The following is a 20001-nucleotide window of genomic DNA, read 5'->3' on the forward strand; positions in this document are numbered from 1 at the left end:
GTTAATGAGTCACCGCTGGCGGCGGAACCAGGATGCGGGTTTCCTGCCCCGCCACCGCCACCACGTCAGCCCCCGCCAGCCCCGCATGGCAGGAGCGGCCGGGCCCGGCGCGCCCAGCACCCATAGGTGCTCGTGCGGGGGCTGCTGCACTCCGTGCTGTGAAGTGGTTTCCAGCCTATCCAGCGTTTACAGTTCGGTTCAATGGCGCTCAGCCCCTCCTGTACAAACTGTCCCAGCGCCCCTGGAGCTGCAGGGAGATGGGGCAGGGACCCCTCAGCGCTACTAGCCCAGGCTACCACCTGGGTAGGATGGGTGGCACAGGCAGCTTCCCCATGCTACTCCTGGGGCAGGGATTTCCCTACACCCCCCTGAATTTCCCAACACCCTCGCCCCAGTTCTGTGAACTAGTTACATGCAGTGTTGCCAATTTAGTGATTGTTTGGAAATTTAAATTGAAACATTAATACACACTTTAAAAGCATATACAGCATATGATAAAATGTGTGTATCAGATTTTAAAAGTGCATAGACTAGCTTCCTTATACAGCTGTTGTTTTTTATGACAGTGTCAGTGCATTCATTTTGGTGATGTTGGCCAACCTAATAATTTCAAATTACGATTTGTAAGCAAAGTCTAAATTAGCTCTCCCTGATAGTTAGTGATGAGCTGGGGGGAAAGGCTTCAGGACCAGATTAGGCGTGAATATAAATACAATCTACCTAGGGATCCAGCAAACAGAGCTGTGTTGCCCAAGTGATAGCTTTTGGTTGGGGTTGGGTTACAAATCACTTGAATGTGTGTGTGTGTGGGAGTAATGAAATATTGTTTTTGTTAAGTGACCACTACAGCTGAAATCACTGAGAATCAGGTTTAAGTGCTTAGACCTGCTGTGGGACAGTGTTTCTGTGGAAGAGAGGGCCCAGTCTGTACTAGCAGGGAGATGTCCCGTCCCCCCCCCCCCCCCCCCGAGAGCTGGGTGGAACCTCAAGAGACCAACTCGCAGAGGTCACAGTGGCAGCAGAAGCTGATGGCGCAGGACCATTGGCAACAGAGCGATGGAGTGAATGGTGGCACAATGAACAACAGTGGCCAGAGCGAACAGTGAGCAGTTGGAGGAATGAGCAAGGTGCCTTCTTGCCCCCCACCGGGGAGGTGAACTCATATGAAAGCACCTCTGAACTCTGAGTCTCCACTGACCAAGGACAGCACCAGTGAGTGTTAATGAAGCTGTTAAGAATGCTGGAGACACAACACAGTTCATGCAAACAAACATGGCTGTGGCACCCTACTTTGTATTTAAGCAAGAGATACCACACACTACAAACTGGAGACCAATGTTAAGGGCATTGTCACTTGTTCATCCTGAAGCTGAACACTGGTTCTGAACAAGATCAGGAAATGCTCAATATCTTTCTGCAAGAAACTCAAGTGACTGGCTAGAAGCATGTGGTGCAAGAGTGAAAGACTCAGCAGTTGAAAAAATGAAGAACTCTCTCACCACATTCAAAAAATTCACATACATGGCTGATGAATGCACCAATGCAAATGGGCATCAAGTATTAAGTCATTGTGTACATTATCTTGATGGCAGTGGTAGACCAGTAGATGCAATTCTAGATATTAAAGTTATAGAAGACACATCGGCTGCATCTGTGACAACTCACATCTTAGAGTTAAATGCTTGTCAATTGGACCCCAAACAGATGGCCGCTTTTGCATTTGATGAAGCGGCAGACTTCTCTAGAAGACAAGGTGGAGTACAAGCTTTGCTCAGAGAAAAGTGTAACCCTAATCTCTCCTATACAAACTGCAGAGGCCATCTACTCCAACTAGCGCTAGTATGGGCTGCAGACTCTTCAAAAGACATTTTAAAAAGCTATAAATTCCCCCCCCCCAAGAGTCCAAAACGACTGAATATCTTAGAAAATATAGAAGATACACTGAGACTGAAGTTCAAATTAGTCCAACCTGGGAAAACCCTCTGGCTTTCTCATGAGTGATCCTTAGCTGTTGTCTTAAAATTACTCCAGCTGTTATTACTGGCTTTGGAAAGTATCTACCAAGATAGGATGGATCTAAATAGTGAGGCTGGTGGATTACTTTTGCTACTATGTTAAGAGAAGACTATTGCCATTCTCTCTCAAGTCTACTGTTGAAACCACTTGGGTCATTAAACAATGCCATCCAGGCATCTGCTACAACAGTAGCAGATCTTTGTCCAGCAATAGAAGCTACATTTGGATCAATCACAGTGCTTCTTTCAGTAATTTTTCAATGGATAGCTAAACTAGAAGTTGACTAATGAAGGCATTTATATTGAATCCTTAAGTGAAGAGGACAAGAAGTGTTAAGACAACTGAAAAAGTACAGAGACTTGATTCCTAAAAATCTACAATAGCAACTTCTAGATTCTACTCAACCTCTACATAGCTTTTACAGATCCTTGTCCTGTAAAACACTGACAGCTGAGTGGAGTGAGGCACTACCAGCAATGGGGCTGCCATGTATGTGCTCATGACAGAATAGAGAAATTGAACAGAGAGTGGAATATCATATGACGAATGAATGAAGATTTTACTTTAACTTCTTTTTTATCATCACTAGTGGCCTGACCCAATCTTTGTGTTATGTTTCCTGGAATGAAAGAAGTAGGAATTCATCTCTTGCTACTTCCAGTCACAACAGCTACAGTTGTGTTCTTTTGCCTCATTGAATAGAATTTTGTGTTCTGAAAGAAGTTGCCTTCTGCTTGATCATGTGAATGAACTAATGAGCATATCAGTTGAAGGAATGGAAGTACCAGACACATGAGAAGCCACCAAAGATGAACACACTGCATTCAATAAGTTCATTAACAGAGTTGTGTACAATTATAACAAGAAACCAAGAAGGATGTAGAGCTTCATAGAAGGCTTGAGTAGCCAACTGTAATTTGTGTGATGATTTTTAAAACATGAGTTAAATCTAATAAAATGGTCATGAAACATTTTTCAGTTTTTACTATGGTGCCATACAGCCCACCGTCACCCTCACAGTCTCACCCCCTCACAGCCTTGACCCCTCCCCTCCCTCAATTTAAATTCCCGGGGAAAACACTGTCCTGGGGGCATTCTGCACTGGTACAGAATTGATGTCCCCCACAGGTTTCTTTGCTTCCCAGCAGAAAAGTCACTTTGACAGGGAAGCCACAAGAGCAATCATGTGACCCTCCCTAGCAGTATGTTTCAGGTGCCCAGGCAGCTGGCAGAGAGGTAATCACTATGGGGCAGGAGGCAGGACTGGGGAAGACCCAGCTGGTGGCTCTTACGTGGCTGGGATGGGGAGGATGAGACTTTCTCTTCCCCTCAACAGCATCCAGGGCCACGTCAGACGCACCCCCTAGGTTTCTCTCTCAGCTGCAGGAAGCTCTGCAAACTCCCCCTTGCCACTTCCTGTGCCCATTGCTCTTCAGCTGCAGGGGGAGGGACTCCTGTGCAGGCAGTTGCTCCCCCATCTGCCCAACCCCCATGCATCCAGACCCCCTCATACCCAAACCCTCCTGCTTAGCCTCACCCCCCCCCCCGAACCCTCCCCCATGTTCCCCACTGCACTTGGACCACCCCGATTAGCCACATGAACCCAGATCCCCACCCCACTGAGCCCCAACCAGCTATCCCTGAATCCCCACCCCCAGCATCTGCATCCCTCACTAAGCCCCCCAGGCCCCTCTGCCAAGCTCTATCCCCCACCCACACAACCCCCGCCCCAGCCGCGGAGCCCCAACTACCTGCACCTGGACCCCAGCAGAGTCCCATTACTGTTGCACCCAGAACCCCCTCAACAAGCCCCTGTGCATCCAGATCCCCCCACTGAGCCGCCCACACCCTGATTGCCCCACACAACCCTCTCACCCCACACCTGGATCCCCCACATTAAGCCCTTCCATACTCTGAGCCTGCCTTGCTGAGCCTGCCAGCCCACATAGAAGGGCAAGCCATAGGGTGTTTCTGGGGCAGGCCAGGTCCTTGTGCTGTTTCAGGATTGGGTGCAGCCTCACCGCTGAATCTGTGTCCCAGGCGGGAGCTGCACAGTGATCTCACCTCTGTGCAGCCCAGGGGCCTATGCTCCCCAGTGCCATGCTGGAGCTTTCACATTTATTTGACAAATGAAATTCTGTGCACAATATTTTAAAATTCTGCAAATTTTAAGTTTTTTGGTGCAGAATGCCCTCAGGAATACTCTGTGTCCTTCCACCTCCACTGCCCTATAGTCCAGACACGTATAAACTTCCAGCACACTCCCTTCCTATAGACTATAACATCTTCAGAAAGTAGAGATCCCTTCCTGCATCAACCCTATTTAAATAAACTTTAGCCTCCTAAAAATAACCCCACATGGATATCCATAAACATTTCTGGTAAAAAGCAACCAAGTTCAAAGTGATTTTAATGAGGTCTAGCTCACACCCAAACAATTACACTTTTTTTCTTCAACAATTATACTTTAAAAACAAAAGCCTGCCGATGTTAGAAAGTCTGGAAATGAACATTTCATTTCCTGGGTGGAGGTAGAATGCACTGACACACTGGAAATTGTTAAGATGCAATCTAACTAAGTTTTTACTGACTGCACAGTAGACAGCACTGACAGCACTATTCAACCACAGATCTCAGAGGCAGTAATTTTCTCCATTTTTCATAGGGGGAAAACTGAACTGCAGAAAAGTTGTGAGACTAGCAAGTGGCACACTAGGACCCCAGACTGTTAGACTGTACAAATCCAGATGGACAGGACTTGCACAAAGTCAAATTTTGCCTCAGGATCTCCCTTCTTGTGGACTGGGAAGTTGAAGTGGGACTTTTGACCGTATTTTAGATTATACTTGTATGTATTTACATTTTTAATATGTGCACACTCAACACACACATTCTATCATTTAAAACAAAACCTAACCTGATTTTTAAGCATAAGTGCAGATTTTCAGGTCTCATAATTCACAGCTTTTTTTTTTTTAAATAATACAAGGAACAAACCACATAGCTAATTCATCCATATTTGGAAGTCAGCATCCAACACAGACACTCTAGTCTATAGAAATGCCAACAGGTATCACTGGAATCCTGACTTCCTGGGCATCAGATAAAGGAACACGGGAGGAGAAGCAAAACTGTGAGATGACCAGTATGCTGTGGACCACAAGCATGCCTTTGGCATCTATAAATTACCTACACCTTGATTCTTGGTACCAGGACAATTTCTACTTCTTTGATCAACTCGGAAGGGTTATGAATTTATCAGAGACTGGTAAGAATACAGTTTCTTTATTGTTTTATTTTAATTAAATTAAAAGGGTGAGGATAGGACAAGGAAAAACAGAATGCAAGCACAAAAACCTGAAAGGGAAAACACTTAAAAGGAGAGCGCAGTAAGGGAGAAAGGGAAAAAAAAAGCACCCACATCCCAATCTATATGGAAGGGGGAGCTCTACGGCCTGTTATACAGGAGGTTGGACTAGATGATAACTATGGTCCCCTTCTGTCCTTGGTACATATGAAGTCATTCTCAAACAGAGATGATTTTTGAATTCTATTTTCTATAGGAAATAGGGTGTGTAGAATGTAAATCACTCAAACACAGAATGCTTAATTATCAAACTTTAATAGATAAGACTAATTTTACAGAATAAAACAATAGGATAACCAGTCAAGGTTACGCTTAAAAAAATCCAGCAGTGCAAATCTAAGACTAAATATTTGTCATCTCCCCCTCCTCCAAAATAGGTAATAGATTATTTTAAAATACCATAAATATGGTACTTACATATTCCATTTTATAATAATTCTGCAGTGAAAACTTAAACATGGTCTATTTTTTTTAAACATACAGAACCAAAGAATGAATTGCCTAGAATACGGGTAAGACATAGTAAACTTCTTTGAGCCACACAAAGGAAATCTTTTGCTGGAAGTAAAATGACTTGCTACAGTGATCCTGGCCTCCCTCAAGTATAATAAAAGTGACCCTGACAAACATAATAAAGGAGCAACTCCTATCAGGCAGTGAAAGACTAGAGTATGAATCTCCAAATGAAACAGGTGCCTTGGGAAAGCACAGAGAGAGAGAGAGAGAGAAAGGAGGAGAAACAGTGAAAGGAGAATTTGAAAGCAGAACTTCTACCACTGAGTTGGCACACCAACCAACTGGATCACAGAGTACAGAGCATGTGATCTGAAGAGAACATGCCAGTGCCCTGATAGTTGCATCAGCAATTATTCTGAGGGAAAGCTGGAGTCCGGTAAAAGAGAAAAAAGAAGAAAACCCCACCAAAATATGGCACCTTTGATATAAATGGCATTGCAAATGAACTGTTTATCTTTGGCCCTTATCATATGAAATGGTGGATACAATGTGGAAACATCTACATAATTTATTGTGTTGTATGCATGTGCTACAAGTTAGAGTATTGCGTGTTATCAGTTTCTTAACTAATCCTTTCCCTGAACCACTTTTTCTTTTTCTCTTGTGACTGCCCAACTAACAACCACAAGAGCATCCTTATCCTAGCTTGTAATACATTATCCTTGAGATGTACTTACCAGTGCTAAGAAAAATGCATGATTTACTTTAAGGTTAAACTTACCATGGGAAACTTACAGGTATTAAAAATTCTTCATACAAAAATGACTGAGCATAAGAGTTGGTGCAGTTGATATTTGTGCCCAGCAAAAATTGAAAAACATTTATTGTACTGATTTGCAAATACTATCAGGAAGGTGTTTACACTTGGGATGCAGAGAGTTATGGAGTGAATAATTACATTCAAAACAAGCAGAGATAAATGAGAAATCCAGGCAAGGAAAGATCAAAAGTAATACAGTGAAGGGCTTGCTACTACATCGGTAACGGTAGCACCAGCTCCAGCACCATGAGGTGTTCGACTTCAGTGAGGCTCCTCACTTACATGAGTTGGTGCTAGTGTACTTCAAAGAAGTACTGGCACCTAGAATAGCTAAAATGGATACTTTGGCCAGCCAACATATGAAAAGCATCTAGGGTCTGTGTGCATGGAAATACTTTCCTCATTTCCACCAAAAATATCCTCACTTGCATTCCAAATACTTTCACTGCTTGCCAGTAACCATAACAGTGGGGCAAAGCACCTACACTACTACTTAAAAATGGGGTGCTACATCCCATTTAATTGGGAATTACATTCTTTTAGACTAGGGAACAGAACCGCCTATTAAAGGGTTTAATGTGAAAATAAGGAACTCAACTTCTGTATTGTTCATAAGCATAATTAAGAATTCTGGCAAACTCCCTATGGAAGGATTATATGAATGATCTTTAACAATCTTATTCAGCCAATTAAAAAAAATATATTTTATTAGTACTTTTACTTCTAACACTTATTTTGTAATAAATGAGTCTATTACTTAAGGATATATCAATGTACTCTTTACTCCATCAGTGCCCATGTGCTGCTTGGGCTCTTAGGACCAATGGATATCCTGGATCCAACAAGGAATTTCCCATGCTTACATAAGGAGAATTCAGTGTAAAGACACAGGGCTCTGGAACTTGGACTCAGCAGACTGCAGAACGTATGCTGAAGTTATTGTGTATTCCTAGGTTTTTATTAACAAAGTTAACTATGGCTATGTCAACACTAAAGACCTTACAGCGGCACTGTTGTACTGATACAGCTACGCTGCTGTAAGGTCTCCCGTGTAGCCATTCTATGCCAATGGAGAGAGCTCTCCTGCCGGCATAATTAAACCACCCCCAATGAGTGGTGGTAGCTATGTCAGTGGGATAGCATCTCCCACTGATATAGCGCTATGCACACCAGCACTTCTGTTGATACAACTTATGTCGGTCGGGGGTGAGTGTGTTTTTTCAGGCCCCTGACTGACGAAAGTTTTACCGACAAAACTGCTAGTGTAGACATAGCCTAAGTTACTTTTTTAGGTAATACCAGAAGACACAAAGCTTCATATCACTCCAAACAGAGTTGAGATACAGGCGAGTCTCATCTTACGCGCATTTAACATGTGCGAATTCAGCTTTGCGTGGTCAGCAAAAACCAAAAAAAACCAACAAAAAGAGAAAAACAACAATTTAAATACTGTACCTGTAGTGCGGGCGATTCCGCCCGCCATTACACTCAATGTAATTTTGACTATACATGATTTTTGCTTTACGCGCTGACAGCGGAACGTAACCCCAGCGTAAGATGAAACTCGCCTGTAACTTGAAGGGGCACTGTCAACTTTAAAATGAATATTTCAGGTTGAATTTAAGAATAAACTTTCATAAAACCCTAAACCAATAAACATAGCCAAAAAACATGAAAAAAGGTTAGACATCTCCCCGTGCTGTGTTGTAACCCAAACAACTGCCCTTAGAATCAAAGTAAAATTGGGTGAACAAAAATTAAACAGATTTCATGTTCTAAATAAAATGAAGGTAAAAAGGAAACAAGGTGCATAAACAGGAACAAGTACATTTGAATTTAATATTTTTCTTCATTTGTAATAATATAAAATGTTTGTAACACAAGTAAAGATCTAGAATTTTTTAACTGACAGTGTCCTTTTAAATATCAGTGATCTATTTTACCAGGCACAGGATGTAGAATCAATAAAGTCCTCAGGGAAGGAGCAACCAGGAACATTAAATGTTACACTGGATTCCGTGTCCTGGGTGCCCTTGCTCTCTTGGAAGTGGTGAGGTCGCGTGTGCACACTACCACAGAACTACAAGCACTGGTGGTAGAGTGCACTCAGCCACATTACTGAATGTGAACACCGAGTTCACTGGAGTGTTTAGAAGGTGTTGCAAAACAGGACAGAATGCAGTGGGGCCTTTCAAATGATGTCAATGAAAGCACAGGAAAGAGAACACAAGTGGGTTTATGGACAAGTTCAGGGATAAGTGAGGCAGTGAGTGGAAGCTGATAGTCGCTGAATCAGCAAGGCTGGGTGAGGGTGTACGTGAATGAGTATGAGGGGCAGAAAATGCTACATGTGTATCACTGCCTCTTGCTATGCACTGATGTAGAGTGCGGTACTGTCTGGTGTAGGTACAGCACATACACTTTCCTTCATATACTGCAGTTTTAGCCTTAATACTAAAATTGGACATTAGAAAATATAAAGCATGATATCTGCATTTAAGTTTTACATATCGCTCAAAGGTAATGGAACTGATAGCAACTCTATTACCAGAATTAATGTACAGTAACTCCTCACTTAAAGTCGTCCCGGTTAACATTGTTTCGTTGTTATGCTGCTGATCAATTAGGGAACATGCTTGTTTAAAGTTGTGCAATGCTCCCTTCTAATGTCCTTTGGCAGCCACTTGCAGGAAGAGCAGCCTGTTGCAGCTAGCTGGTGGGGGCTTGGAACCAGGGTGGACCAGCAGCCCTCCTACCAGCTCCCCACTTCCCTAAGTTCCCTGGGGTGCTGCAGCCACCCAGCAGGCTAGCAATTGCAGCTGTCCCCCCCCCCCAATGCCATGTGCTGCTCCTGCCCTCTGCCTTGGAGCTGCTCCCCAAGACTCCTGCTTGCTGTGCGGAGGGGGGGGGGAGGAAGAGGGGGGTTAATGTGAGGGTGTCCCCCTCCCCTCTGCTCCTTCATCCCACTTACCCCATCTTCCATAGAGCAGGGGGGACACACCAGGGCTCAGGACAGAGGGAGCTTGCAGCAGCTGGTCTCAGCAAGCTGATCTAATTAACAAGGGAGTGTACTTAAAAGGGAAATGCATCTCTCTCTCTCACACATACTCCCTCCATTCCTGCTGCCTTGTAGAGTGAGAGAGTTAACCCTTGAGGGCTTAGCCAACTGCTAGTTCATCATTTAACAGTAAGGGAAATATCCTACCCTCTGAGTCCTCTACCTCAACCAAGCTTCACAATCATCATCACTGTGTACCAGTATTAAATTGTTTAAAAGTGTGTGTGTGTGCGTGTGTGTGCATGTGTGTGTGTTGAAAAAAATTTCCCAGGAACCTAACCTCCCCATTTAAATTAATTCTTATGGGGAAATTGGATTTGCTTAACATCGTTTCGCTTAAAGTCGCATTTTTCAAGAACATAACTACAACGTTAAGTGCGGAGTTACTGTACTTGCTAAGAACTTTCAGAGGCTGTCCAAGGAAACTGACATTGTACTACTTCAAAACTATCCCTGTTACAATGTATATATTATATGGCAAGACACATTGGTACGGGTTTTCATATGAAAAGGAAGTATCTCAAGCTACAAGTGTAACAAGCATGTGACCAATTTATAAACAAGGGGAGTAGAACACCTTTAACACCGATTTATCTGCAAGGATGTTCAAATTGGAAAGACAAATCAGAACCAAAATTATGTTGCCACCAAGAGTCTACAGGAAGATAGAGAACCCTAATCCAAATTGACTTTCAATCACCATATTTTGGAGAAAAAAAGCCCTCACCATAACTGACCCCCTCCCCATCTATCTTTATAAAAATACTCATTCAGGAATTTGTATCTGCTGAGTTTCAACATGGTTATTTCAAATAAAATGAAATATAGACAAGGAATATGTTAAATTTAGCCTTTGCTAAAGAGGGATGTTTCCCTACCAATTTCACAACATTTTGAGCTACACGTGTCCAACAATACTAAGGAGTCTACAGTGTGTGTTTGTTTGTTTTAAAAAAAAAAATAGGAGATAAAAATCAGAACAGTGATCTGTTATATGTAGGTTAAACGGATAGCAGGACTGATTCAGCCTTGCTGTGCAATACAATCCGTTAAGGGTGTGAACCTTTCCAGGACTGAAAGGGTCCACTCAGAAAACCTGAGATAAATGGCACTTTAACTTTAACTGCTAAGTTGACAGGCAAAATGTCATGAGCCACAGATGAGGAACATTACTTCAGAAAGAACTCAGGTAAAGAACTAGAAAAATCTGTTGGAAACTTGAGGAAAGAAAAGCTGAAATGTAGCCTTACCATCTTTACCCTTTAAAGATAAAGGCCAGTGGTTGGGTGCAGGTACAAAACTTCATAAGACTCACTGAACTATATTACTAGGACTTTTCAAACCCAGATCACATAGGACTGACTATTCTACCCTACTTATGCAGTATCCAAATCAAGTGGCATCTTGGCCAGCTTATCCCAATAATTAATAGGAAGGTCTCTTTGGTTCACTTCCTTTAGCATCATCTTTGTTACAATTGCAGTGCACTGACTCCAGGAGTCCTTTGCAGAGTGCAGATTGAAAAATCAATACTAACTCAGCCAACTAGGTCAGTGTTAGGACTTTGCCGCAATATGACTTTGGACCCCAACATAAAAGGTAAAGAAGATGCTCCTAAAAACACAATCCCCCTGAAAGAGACACAGGGGCAGAGCTATGCAAGCAACAAAGAATGACTGAAATTGCATGAAATAGGATATAAACAGCACCAAGCCATCTTGGCTACGGAAAGTCTACAGTGGCATCTTCCTGCTCCCATTATGCAACATTGCAAGCATCATCCCAGAGCTGCTGGTATAAAAAACAGAGGAACTGGGCATCTTTGGGTTTAAAAAAAAAAAAAAAGTTAAAATGTTGCTACTAAAAGAAGTCAAACCTGAAATAAAAGGGCCAGCGTAATATGGCTTACTAAACCCCAATTTTGCATACTGTTTAAAAAAATTTTAAAAACTGTTTTCAAACTCTCAATCACAACCAAATAACTAAATTAAGTCTGTTTGTAACTGAAGAATTATGAAAATATTTGTCTTTTGTTCAAATCAAGTAAAAAATCCTCAACAATACATTGTAATATTTTCTTCTGAAAATTAAATTGGAAGATCTACTCTAAGCAGATTTAAGTGTATTACACACAATGTTTTATTAATTAAGATTTATTGATTTCCATTGTATTTACTTTAAATATGATTGAAGCTGACTGCAGAAAAGGGATGCTGAAATTTTTAAGTTAAAAGTAAACTAATGGTGAAAGAACATCACCTCTGGCTTCCGTCAATGCCTCGTTATATCGTATTTTATTAATAAAGTTCCAGGACTGTCACATCCAGGGATGTCGGAGGCCTCTCCCAGCAGTGTCCTTTGTTTTGTGCCAGTCTCCTGTGCCAGAGGTGAGCGTGCTTTCAAAAATACTGCCATTTGCCCAGTACTGTGTCTTTGATTGCATCAACATACTGAGTAGGTACCCAATAGACCCAGTAGTAAGATGCTTCTGTAGGGCCCAGTTGAAATGCCTGCAAAATTAAAAGGACAACAGGTAGCATTTACAGATTGGAAACAAACAGAACAAGTCGTGTCAGACAGACAATCTGGATGGCCAATTCATTTAATCTAATCTACTGTGACTACTGCCTCCTCCAAATGCCCCTACCTCATACTCAGAGCAGAATCTGTGGCACAACTCCTAGAAAAAAATCTAACCAGTTAACTCAGTGCACAGGGCTGAGAAGCCAACCAAGGGCTGAGGCAGATGGCGGCATTGTAGCAGTTGAAGTATTTTGTATTTAAATGTTAAATACCGTTATCTATTTATTATGACTGATGTAAATAGGAGAGAGAACTACGAAGTGGCAACAGTCTCTATCCTTGTGGTTTGAGCAATAGTTTATGCCCTAATCTGAAGAGGCTGCTCTTCCATCCGAGTGATCACAAATGGAACGCTTGGAAAAGGCATGGAACAGCTTCCTCTTGCAGATAATAATTTTTTGCTCAGGGCATTTTTCCCTTTCCTCCCTCAAAGAAAGAAGTGGAATTTCTGTCTAAAACTTATCTCAACATTACAAAGTTTAGTTACAGTGATATTCTTTAAAAGAAAGGCCTAAACTGGAAAAAAAGGAACTCTTGGACTTTAAAAAGCCCCATAGCAGAATTGACATTACCCTTGCCTGATATGTATCACTTTCCTAAACACATTACCAACCTTTCAGAGATTCATTACATTAAAATGGAGGGTGGGAAAATTCTTTACCTCCACTGAGGCAAGCAGAGAAGATGAATGCAACAGGAATTAATGCAGAACCAGATATGGGGAAATAATACCAGCAGTAACCTAAGAGCTAATCTCTTTTCTGACAAAGGAACATCACCACAAAGTGTTTATTTTGAGAAAATGATCAGATAGAAGTTCACTCTAGGATAGGGATCAGCAACCTTTGCCACACGGCCTGCCAGGGTAAGCACCCTGGCGGTCCGGGCCGGCTTGTTTACCTGCTGTGTCCGCAGGTTCGGCCGATCGGTTTGCCGCTCCAGGCCAATGGGGACTGTGGGAAGTGGTGCGGGCTGAGGGATGTGCTGTCCGGCCTGCCAGGGTGCTTACACCCTGGCGGGCCGCGTGCCAAAGGTTGCCAATCCCTGCTCTAGGACTACTAACTTTCTCCTACTGTAACTGTTAGTTAAGTTCTTACTGAGCTAAAGATTGTTCTGGCAGAATTTTTTAGTGGAAAGTATTGCTAAAGATGTGGAATTCTTACTGGCCTCAATGTTAGGGACACAAGTGTTGATACAAAGGAAGAAACTGAAAAGACAAATGTTAAATATAATAAAATCAGATAGCATTATGGCCATGTTTTCAGAAGAGTTCAACACCCAATCTGCACACAACAAGCTAAGCTCTTCTGAAAGTCTGTCCCCCAGTGTAATGATACACCATTTTAGGAAATGCTCCAAATTTGAACATTTCTGACAGAGGCTGTGCCCTCATTTCAAGCCATAGGATTTCAAATGGCTTTAAAGCTTGGGTAGAAATGGTTCAGTATCCCAAAGTCATGGCAAGCATTCAGCTCATATTGCTCAGAATATTTACCCTGCAATAGCAGACAATATTGAAGGGGAAGCCTTTTAGAAGCATTTAAAACCTTCAAGGCTGTCAGCCTTGGCCTTTTTCTAACTTAAACCTCCTGTTCAATGTATTAGCATCAAGTTATTAGTCCATTATTACTTAAGCAGAGGAATTACTTACCATCATGTGATAATCCTCATGTCCTTCAATAGGTTCACTCACCACATTTTTAATGGACCCCATGGGTATTTTTTCTGTTCTCTCTACATTAAAATGGATAAAAATAATGTTTGATATATCAGCAGTGCTTTGCTACAGTGCTTCGTATTGACTTCAGACACCATCTCTCACACTCCTGTTGGGGGAGGGACAGGGGGTAGCAGCATGCAAGCAATTCAGAGTAATCCCAGTCCCTGCCACCTAAACTTTGATGACTCATATTGTGCCAGGTAGCCCCTCTAAATACCAGACAACTTAATCTTCTTCAACCAACCAATATAGGACCCTGATCCTGCAAACACTTATGCATGTGCTTAGCTTTACTACTGTAAGCAGTCTCATTAAAATTGATAGGACTCACAACTGTAAAGTGAAGCACGTACATATATGTATGTGGGATCAGGATCTAAGTGTGTAAAACAATTAACTCTTTTCATCCTTCCAATTTCTGCAGAATTGAGCTATGGAAAAGTGTACAACTCTCCATCAAGATCTAGTCCTGTCTCCAGCACAAGACTGCATGTAGTGGTTATTATAAAGGTATTAAAATGATAGGAAGGGAAATATTAATAAGAGTATAGAAGGGAGAGAAAATACAAGAGATATTGAAAAAATGACTATGATAACATTAAAAAATAATGAATTAGGTAGTCAGCTGTGATCAAGAGGAATTACTAAAGGACAGGACTCACGATGGATTTCTTCCATTTCTTATCTATGACGCATGTCCTCACTTCTTCCTTTAGACTTTAAACTAAAATCTTTCCTCTTAATTCCTACTTCCATCACCCATGTCAGTCTGACACTCTAAGTTCCTCTTCTTGAGAACAGGACACAGATAAAAACAAGCTCTAATTATAGAAGATAAGCCAAGCAATGCACACCTTAAGTGAGGAACACCCTTTGAAGTGCCATGCAGAAAGCAGCAACTGCTCGGAAAAGATACATAAGGAAATGCAGCAGCAGAGGCATTTTGTTGTTACACCATAGAGAAGACAAAAATGTAAAAATGTAAACCAATAGTCTCCATTTTAATGCAATAATTACTCTGACCCTATGGCTGTCACAGACCAATTCCAATCAAATTGATGGGAGGATGATCATTTACTGAGCAAATTACTTGGCACTTATTCTGCATCCTCCAAACATTAACTGATTACTTCTCATAACATCTCTGAAATGGACAGGTCAATGAGGCATAGCCAGGGGAAGTTGTTTGCCCTAGGATCAAAAGGTGCTTTTGAAATATTAATCCTCAAAATCTGTAGCAGAGGGAAAGGTAAGTAATTATTCAAACACTAATTAGCCAATAGAACACACCTATCAACAATGAAACAGAGAGCAACTCTGACTTGACGGCACCAACACTCAGCCCATGCTGAAATAGGACTAGTTCTCCAACAATCATTTAGCCCAACAAAAATGAAGTCACCGTACTGGGTGTTGCCACAGGATTCATAGATTTTAAGTCCATAAGGGACCATAATGGTAATCTAGTCTGACCTCCTGGACATCACAGGCCCACAGAACCCAGCCAGCAATTTCTGCTAGGCTTTGGAAGAAGACCTGTGCTGCATGGGAGCTAAGGTTTGCAAATGTTTGCAAAGCTCAATATAAAAGTATTAATTATTATTATCTTGCAGCAGGAAATTGTTATCCAAGCTGACAGAACAGTCCAGCTAAGCTCTCCTACTCAGACAACAAGTCCCCCACATTCTTCTCCCCCATTTTTGCAGCATCATCCCGTTCTGGCCAAGGGGAGCAAGGCATGGGTTCTTTTAGTTATCTGGAAGCAAAGGGGTTATTTGAGAGTGATGTCCCCTGCACACTGTGCTATCTCCACAGCACTTTCAGCTCCTGCTGGCCTGTCTTCAAGATTATAAATTGAATTCCCTGCCATGGCACATGCTGTCATCTCTAAACTAGATTGCAATTGCACAGCCCTGAAACAAGTCACCCAACTCATTTCAGTTCCTAGAACAGATAATGAGAGCGGTGCCAGTATTCCTAGCAGTATTCCAGCTCTGAGAGAGACCCTCTGTGGCTTTAGATAAGTCACTGAGCCTCCCTGTACTGTGGGGTTTAAATTGCTTATGCAATGCTCTGAAGATAAGAAATGTTATGAATGCTAAGTATTATAATCCACAATTGAGAGTTATGGCTAAGAATAAGATTATGTCACAGAGGTCGTGGATCTCCCAGGCGCTGGCCCTGGAGCTCTGAGCTGCTCCGGGGTCCCCCGCCTCCCACAGCAATGAGCCCCCATGGGTGGTGGGTGCTGCCCACCTTGTCGGTGACTTTTACTAAAAATAACCATGACAAAATCTTAACCTTATTTATGGCATAGTAACACAAATAAACTCAAGCTTTCCAAGTACAAATATGTAAAATATTTTGTAATATTCAGCCTCCTGAAGAAAGCCTATCTGGGAAAGAAACAGTGAACATCTGATTTTGAATGATTCATATAAAAAGAGCAGGAGCTATTCCTTTAATAACATTTATTCTTTACTGAAACTGATCTTTATGATGGGACTGCCAACAATGGCATGTACCCGATCTGTGATTGCTAGCAGCAAATATCGCCAACAGACGGAGACGTGACGCTAGATGGGGATAGCTCCGAGTTACAACAGAGAATTCTTTCCTAGGTGTCTGGCTGGTGGGTCTTGCACACGTGCTCAGGGTCTAACTGATTCCTTCCTGACCCCAAATATGGCAATTTTTCCCCAGGTCAAATTGGCAGAGACCCTGGGGTTTTTTCTCCTTCCTCTGCAGCGTTTGAACAAGTGTAAATGGTAGATTCTCCATAACTTGAAGTCTTCAAATCATGATTTGAGGACTTTAGTAACTCAACCAGAAGTGATGCGTCTATTACAGCAGTGGGTGGGTGAGGTTCTGTGGCCTGCAATGTGCAGGAGGTCAGACTAGATGATCATGATGGTCTCTTCTGACCTTAAAGTCTAGTCTGTACATACACAACTAGTCAATACCTGGAGTAATAGTCTTAGTCACTTACCTTTAGTGCCTATCCACAGCTGATCTTGTTCTAGTTTAAAGGTCAGCCTCACTTTCCCCCCTGTTTTGTTGTACATGCCGGACAAGGGCACTGTTGGCAGGCGCTCCTAAAAATATGCAATACGAAAAGTGAAAATGCAAGACTTAAAATGCACAAGAAAAAGCTGTAGAGTACTAAGATAGCAGGGGGAACAAATCTGGAAAAAGTCTCAGAGAGCATGATCAATGGGCTGGTAGCGTATTTCCTGATCAGGACAGTGGCCCAAGTGGTTATTTAACTTACCTGAACACCCTTAACAGAAGGCATCACGTCTTCAGGTTTTCCTTTATCCAATACTTTTCTGTGTTGCTATAATGAAAAACAGACATTAGACTACTGAAATGTGACATAAAGCTTTTAATTTACTCCGGACCACTTCCTGAAATACCGTGCAATAGTTCTATGTAACTTTTTTTTTTTAAAATAGGGTAAAAGTCATTTATCATACAGAAACTGGTTAGTTTTAAAAGTTAACAGGCTTTTTTATGACTGTCTAAAGAAAAACTGTGAATCAAAACCTAAAGAAGATGCAAAAAAGGAAAAAGTCTTCTATTGTGTACAGAAGCCAGGCACCAGTTTAATATCACAGAGGAGTTATCCCTTAGCAAGACAATTGTAATAATCAGGTGTTATGTTCAATGACTTTCAGAAATACAATCCTTAGATTTAATAAAGTAACAGAGCAACAAAACCAGAATAAATTAGAGCACTAGTAATTATGAAAAACATGCTTGCAACTGACAAGTTTGCAGAGTACCTTTGAACAATGATGAAATTTACAGTAAATGTGAACTATGATAGATTATAAAAAGACAAAAGCATATTTCATAAAATAATTGCAGACCAACAGTGGACATTAACTTTTAATGGAATTTGTTGCTGATGAAAGATATGTGGCTGAAAACAACTAGAATTAAAAGCCCTTTACTCAGCTCTACCACAGATGCAGCATAGCCATGAGAGCATGCTTTCTTACACTGCAGCTGAACTTTCTTATGGCGGGGGGAACACTTTTAGATGTTAGAGGAGTTCAGTGTTCTCTGTGCTGATGAAGCTGCCAAAAAAGAGACCACTAGGTGCCAACTATGAAGGTGGTTTTGGAAACAGAGAAACTAGACTGCTAGGAATGGGACTAAGATCATTATGTTGTTTCACATTAGTGATTGAACAGCCACCAATTTTTGCTCACCTGACCTAAAAGAGGAGACTAAAAATGGAATATGAAGCTTGTCTCTTGTGAATCCTTGCTACTATCATTTGGCTTACTGAGTTGCTGAGCTCCATAAATCACCAGAGCAGCACTGACCTTGCGAATCCAGGGCTTCCACTGGACTAGATAGATACCAATATCACAGAATGTTCTGTTAGAACTCATCTATGCTGGCCCCTTCTTGTAATACTGGTTGTAAGTAAGAAATAGTCTACTTCAGAGTGGAATAGAACCCAAGGGTTAGAACATAATGTTACACAAGAACTGTAGGAGCCCAAATTTCCTTGTCCTATGCCAACAGTTATTGAGACATCACTTACCTTTTGTCTACAAAGTGGCTCTTTTTTATTTTCTTCAGATTTCACCTCTTGTTGAGCAGCTTCTTTGGGAGTATTTACTGCTAGCACATCATTGATAGTTGAACCAACAACCATTATTTTTGCACCATTTGTTACTTTGATTTCCCGTAATGTTTTCTCCTCTGGTAGAAGTCCCTTAAACATGACTTTCTGCATAGTGGGTGGAAGGCCTAAGAGGCAAGAATTAAAGAGCATTTTAAACCCCTATGCGTGTATTTGTGGTCAGAAGAGAAACAAACCTATATGGCAAGTAGTTATGTCTGCATGCTGCATACTCGACATTTTACCTGTGAGTGAGTGGATTTTCTCTTTCAGATCAGCCCCTGTGCTGTCAAGCGGGAACTTCACATCATATTTATTTTTGTTCCAAATGATTTTTAATTCTACTAGATCCTTCTCAGTCTCGGAATCGCCACCGTTGCTGACTGAAGCCTGTGAAATGGCTGAATCCTCTTGCAGCTGGTCCATTTCCAAGGCTTTTCCAGCAGCGGCGGAATTGCTTTCCCCAGTATCTCCACAGCTAAGCTGCAGTTTCTGAGCTTCTGTTTCCATACCAGGTTCATCAACTTCTAAGAAAACAAACAGACCCAGACAAGCCCAGAGGGAGGCACGTTGGGCGATTAACGCGCCTGAGGTCTCCCGCCGGCGGCTCCGCTCTCCCCCGTCCCCGTGCTCCTCAGGGCTAGAGACACTGGCACTAAGGCAGCCGCTTCGCTCTTCCGCCTCTGCTCCTGCTGCCTCCAGCCAGGAACCAGGGCCCAGGCCCTCGCGGGAGGGACGCGCCACCCCCAGGTGCCCGTGAGACTCGGACACCCCCTCCCACGGCGGGGGGCAGCTGCCAGGGCTCCCCCCGCTGCCGGGTCTCGGCACCCCGCTGCCCGGGCTGCGCCTTCCCTCCCGGGCCTCTATCCTCCCATGGCAGCCTCGGGGGCAGCCCTCCGACCCCGGCACCAGGCCCCGTCCCCCCACGGTCCTTGCCCCGGCTGCCACCAGCTCTCACCATCAGGGGAGGCAGAGGCGGCGGCCATGATGATTGTGTACAATCCGCCCGCGGGGGGTGCTGGGAAACGCCGGGCGCTGGGATTGGTTCCTACTGGCCCCCGTACGCCGCCCCCGCTCGCCCAGGATTGGCCCCTACTGGTCCCCGTACCCCGCCTCTACCACCAGAGGCGGCTAAGCTCGAGCCCTCCCGCAGCGCTCGCTGCTTCGGAGCCCAGTCCCGCCACGTCCTGTCGCCAGGCTGGGCCCGCTCCCCTCGGCCCCGGCGCGCGGGCAGGAAGTGGGCCCAGGGCACCCCGCGCCCCGAAACGTGCCGGGCGCCTGACAGGCCCCGCGCCAAACAGCAGCTGCCGCCCTGGGGAGCGGCACGGGAGGGCTCGGGCCA

General features: G+C 43.1%; 1 protein-coding gene across 2 annotated transcripts; it reads right to left on the reverse strand.

Annotated features, from left to right (window-relative positions):
* Positions 1 to 11854: 11854 nt before the first annotated feature.
* Positions 11855 to 19771, reverse strand: UBFD1 (ubiquitin family domain containing 1). Of its 2 annotated transcripts, none has more exons than XM_039490813.1 (7): positions 19618 to 19771; positions 18905 to 19186; positions 18579 to 18787; positions 17292 to 17357; positions 17010 to 17115; positions 13952 to 14034; positions 11855 to 12227 (listed from the first exon to the last, which is right to left on the reverse strand). In XM_039490813.1, exons 1-7 carry the CDS (start codon positions 19643 to 19645, stop codon positions 12117 to 12119), a joined length of 885 nt encoding a protein of 294 aa, XP_039346747.1. In that variant the 5' UTR covers positions 19646 to 19771; the 3' UTR covers positions 11855 to 12116. The 2 variants fall into 2 exon arrangements, with proteins under 2 accessions (XP_039346747.1, XP_039346748.1); XM_039490814.1 differs by having other exon boundaries at positions 18905 to 19183; positions 19618 to 19735.
* Between the last annotated feature and the right edge of the window lie 230 nt (positions 19772 to 20001).

The sequence above is a fragment of the Mauremys reevesii genome, linkage group 10, assembly GCF_016161935.1.
Source record: "Mauremys reevesii isolate NIE-2019 linkage group 10, ASM1616193v1, whole genome shotgun sequence".
Classification (NCBI taxonomy): domain Eukaryota; kingdom Metazoa; phylum Chordata; order Testudines; family Geoemydidae; genus Mauremys; species Mauremys reevesii.

Bases quoted from the DNA above. Each gene is read 5' to 3' on its own strand.
- UBFD1 (XM_039490813.1), bottom strand. From the start codon at position 19,645: ATGGCCGCCGCCTCTGCCTCCCCTGATG. The intron at 17,358-18,578 runs GTAAGTGATGTC...TTTTCATTATAG, and splicing joins AGCCACTTTGTAGACAAAAG to CAACACAGAAAAGTATTGGA. The intron at 12,228-13,951 runs GTAAGTAATTCC...TTAATTTTGCAG, and splicing joins ATGAGGATTATCACATGATG to GCATTTCAACTGGGCCCTAC.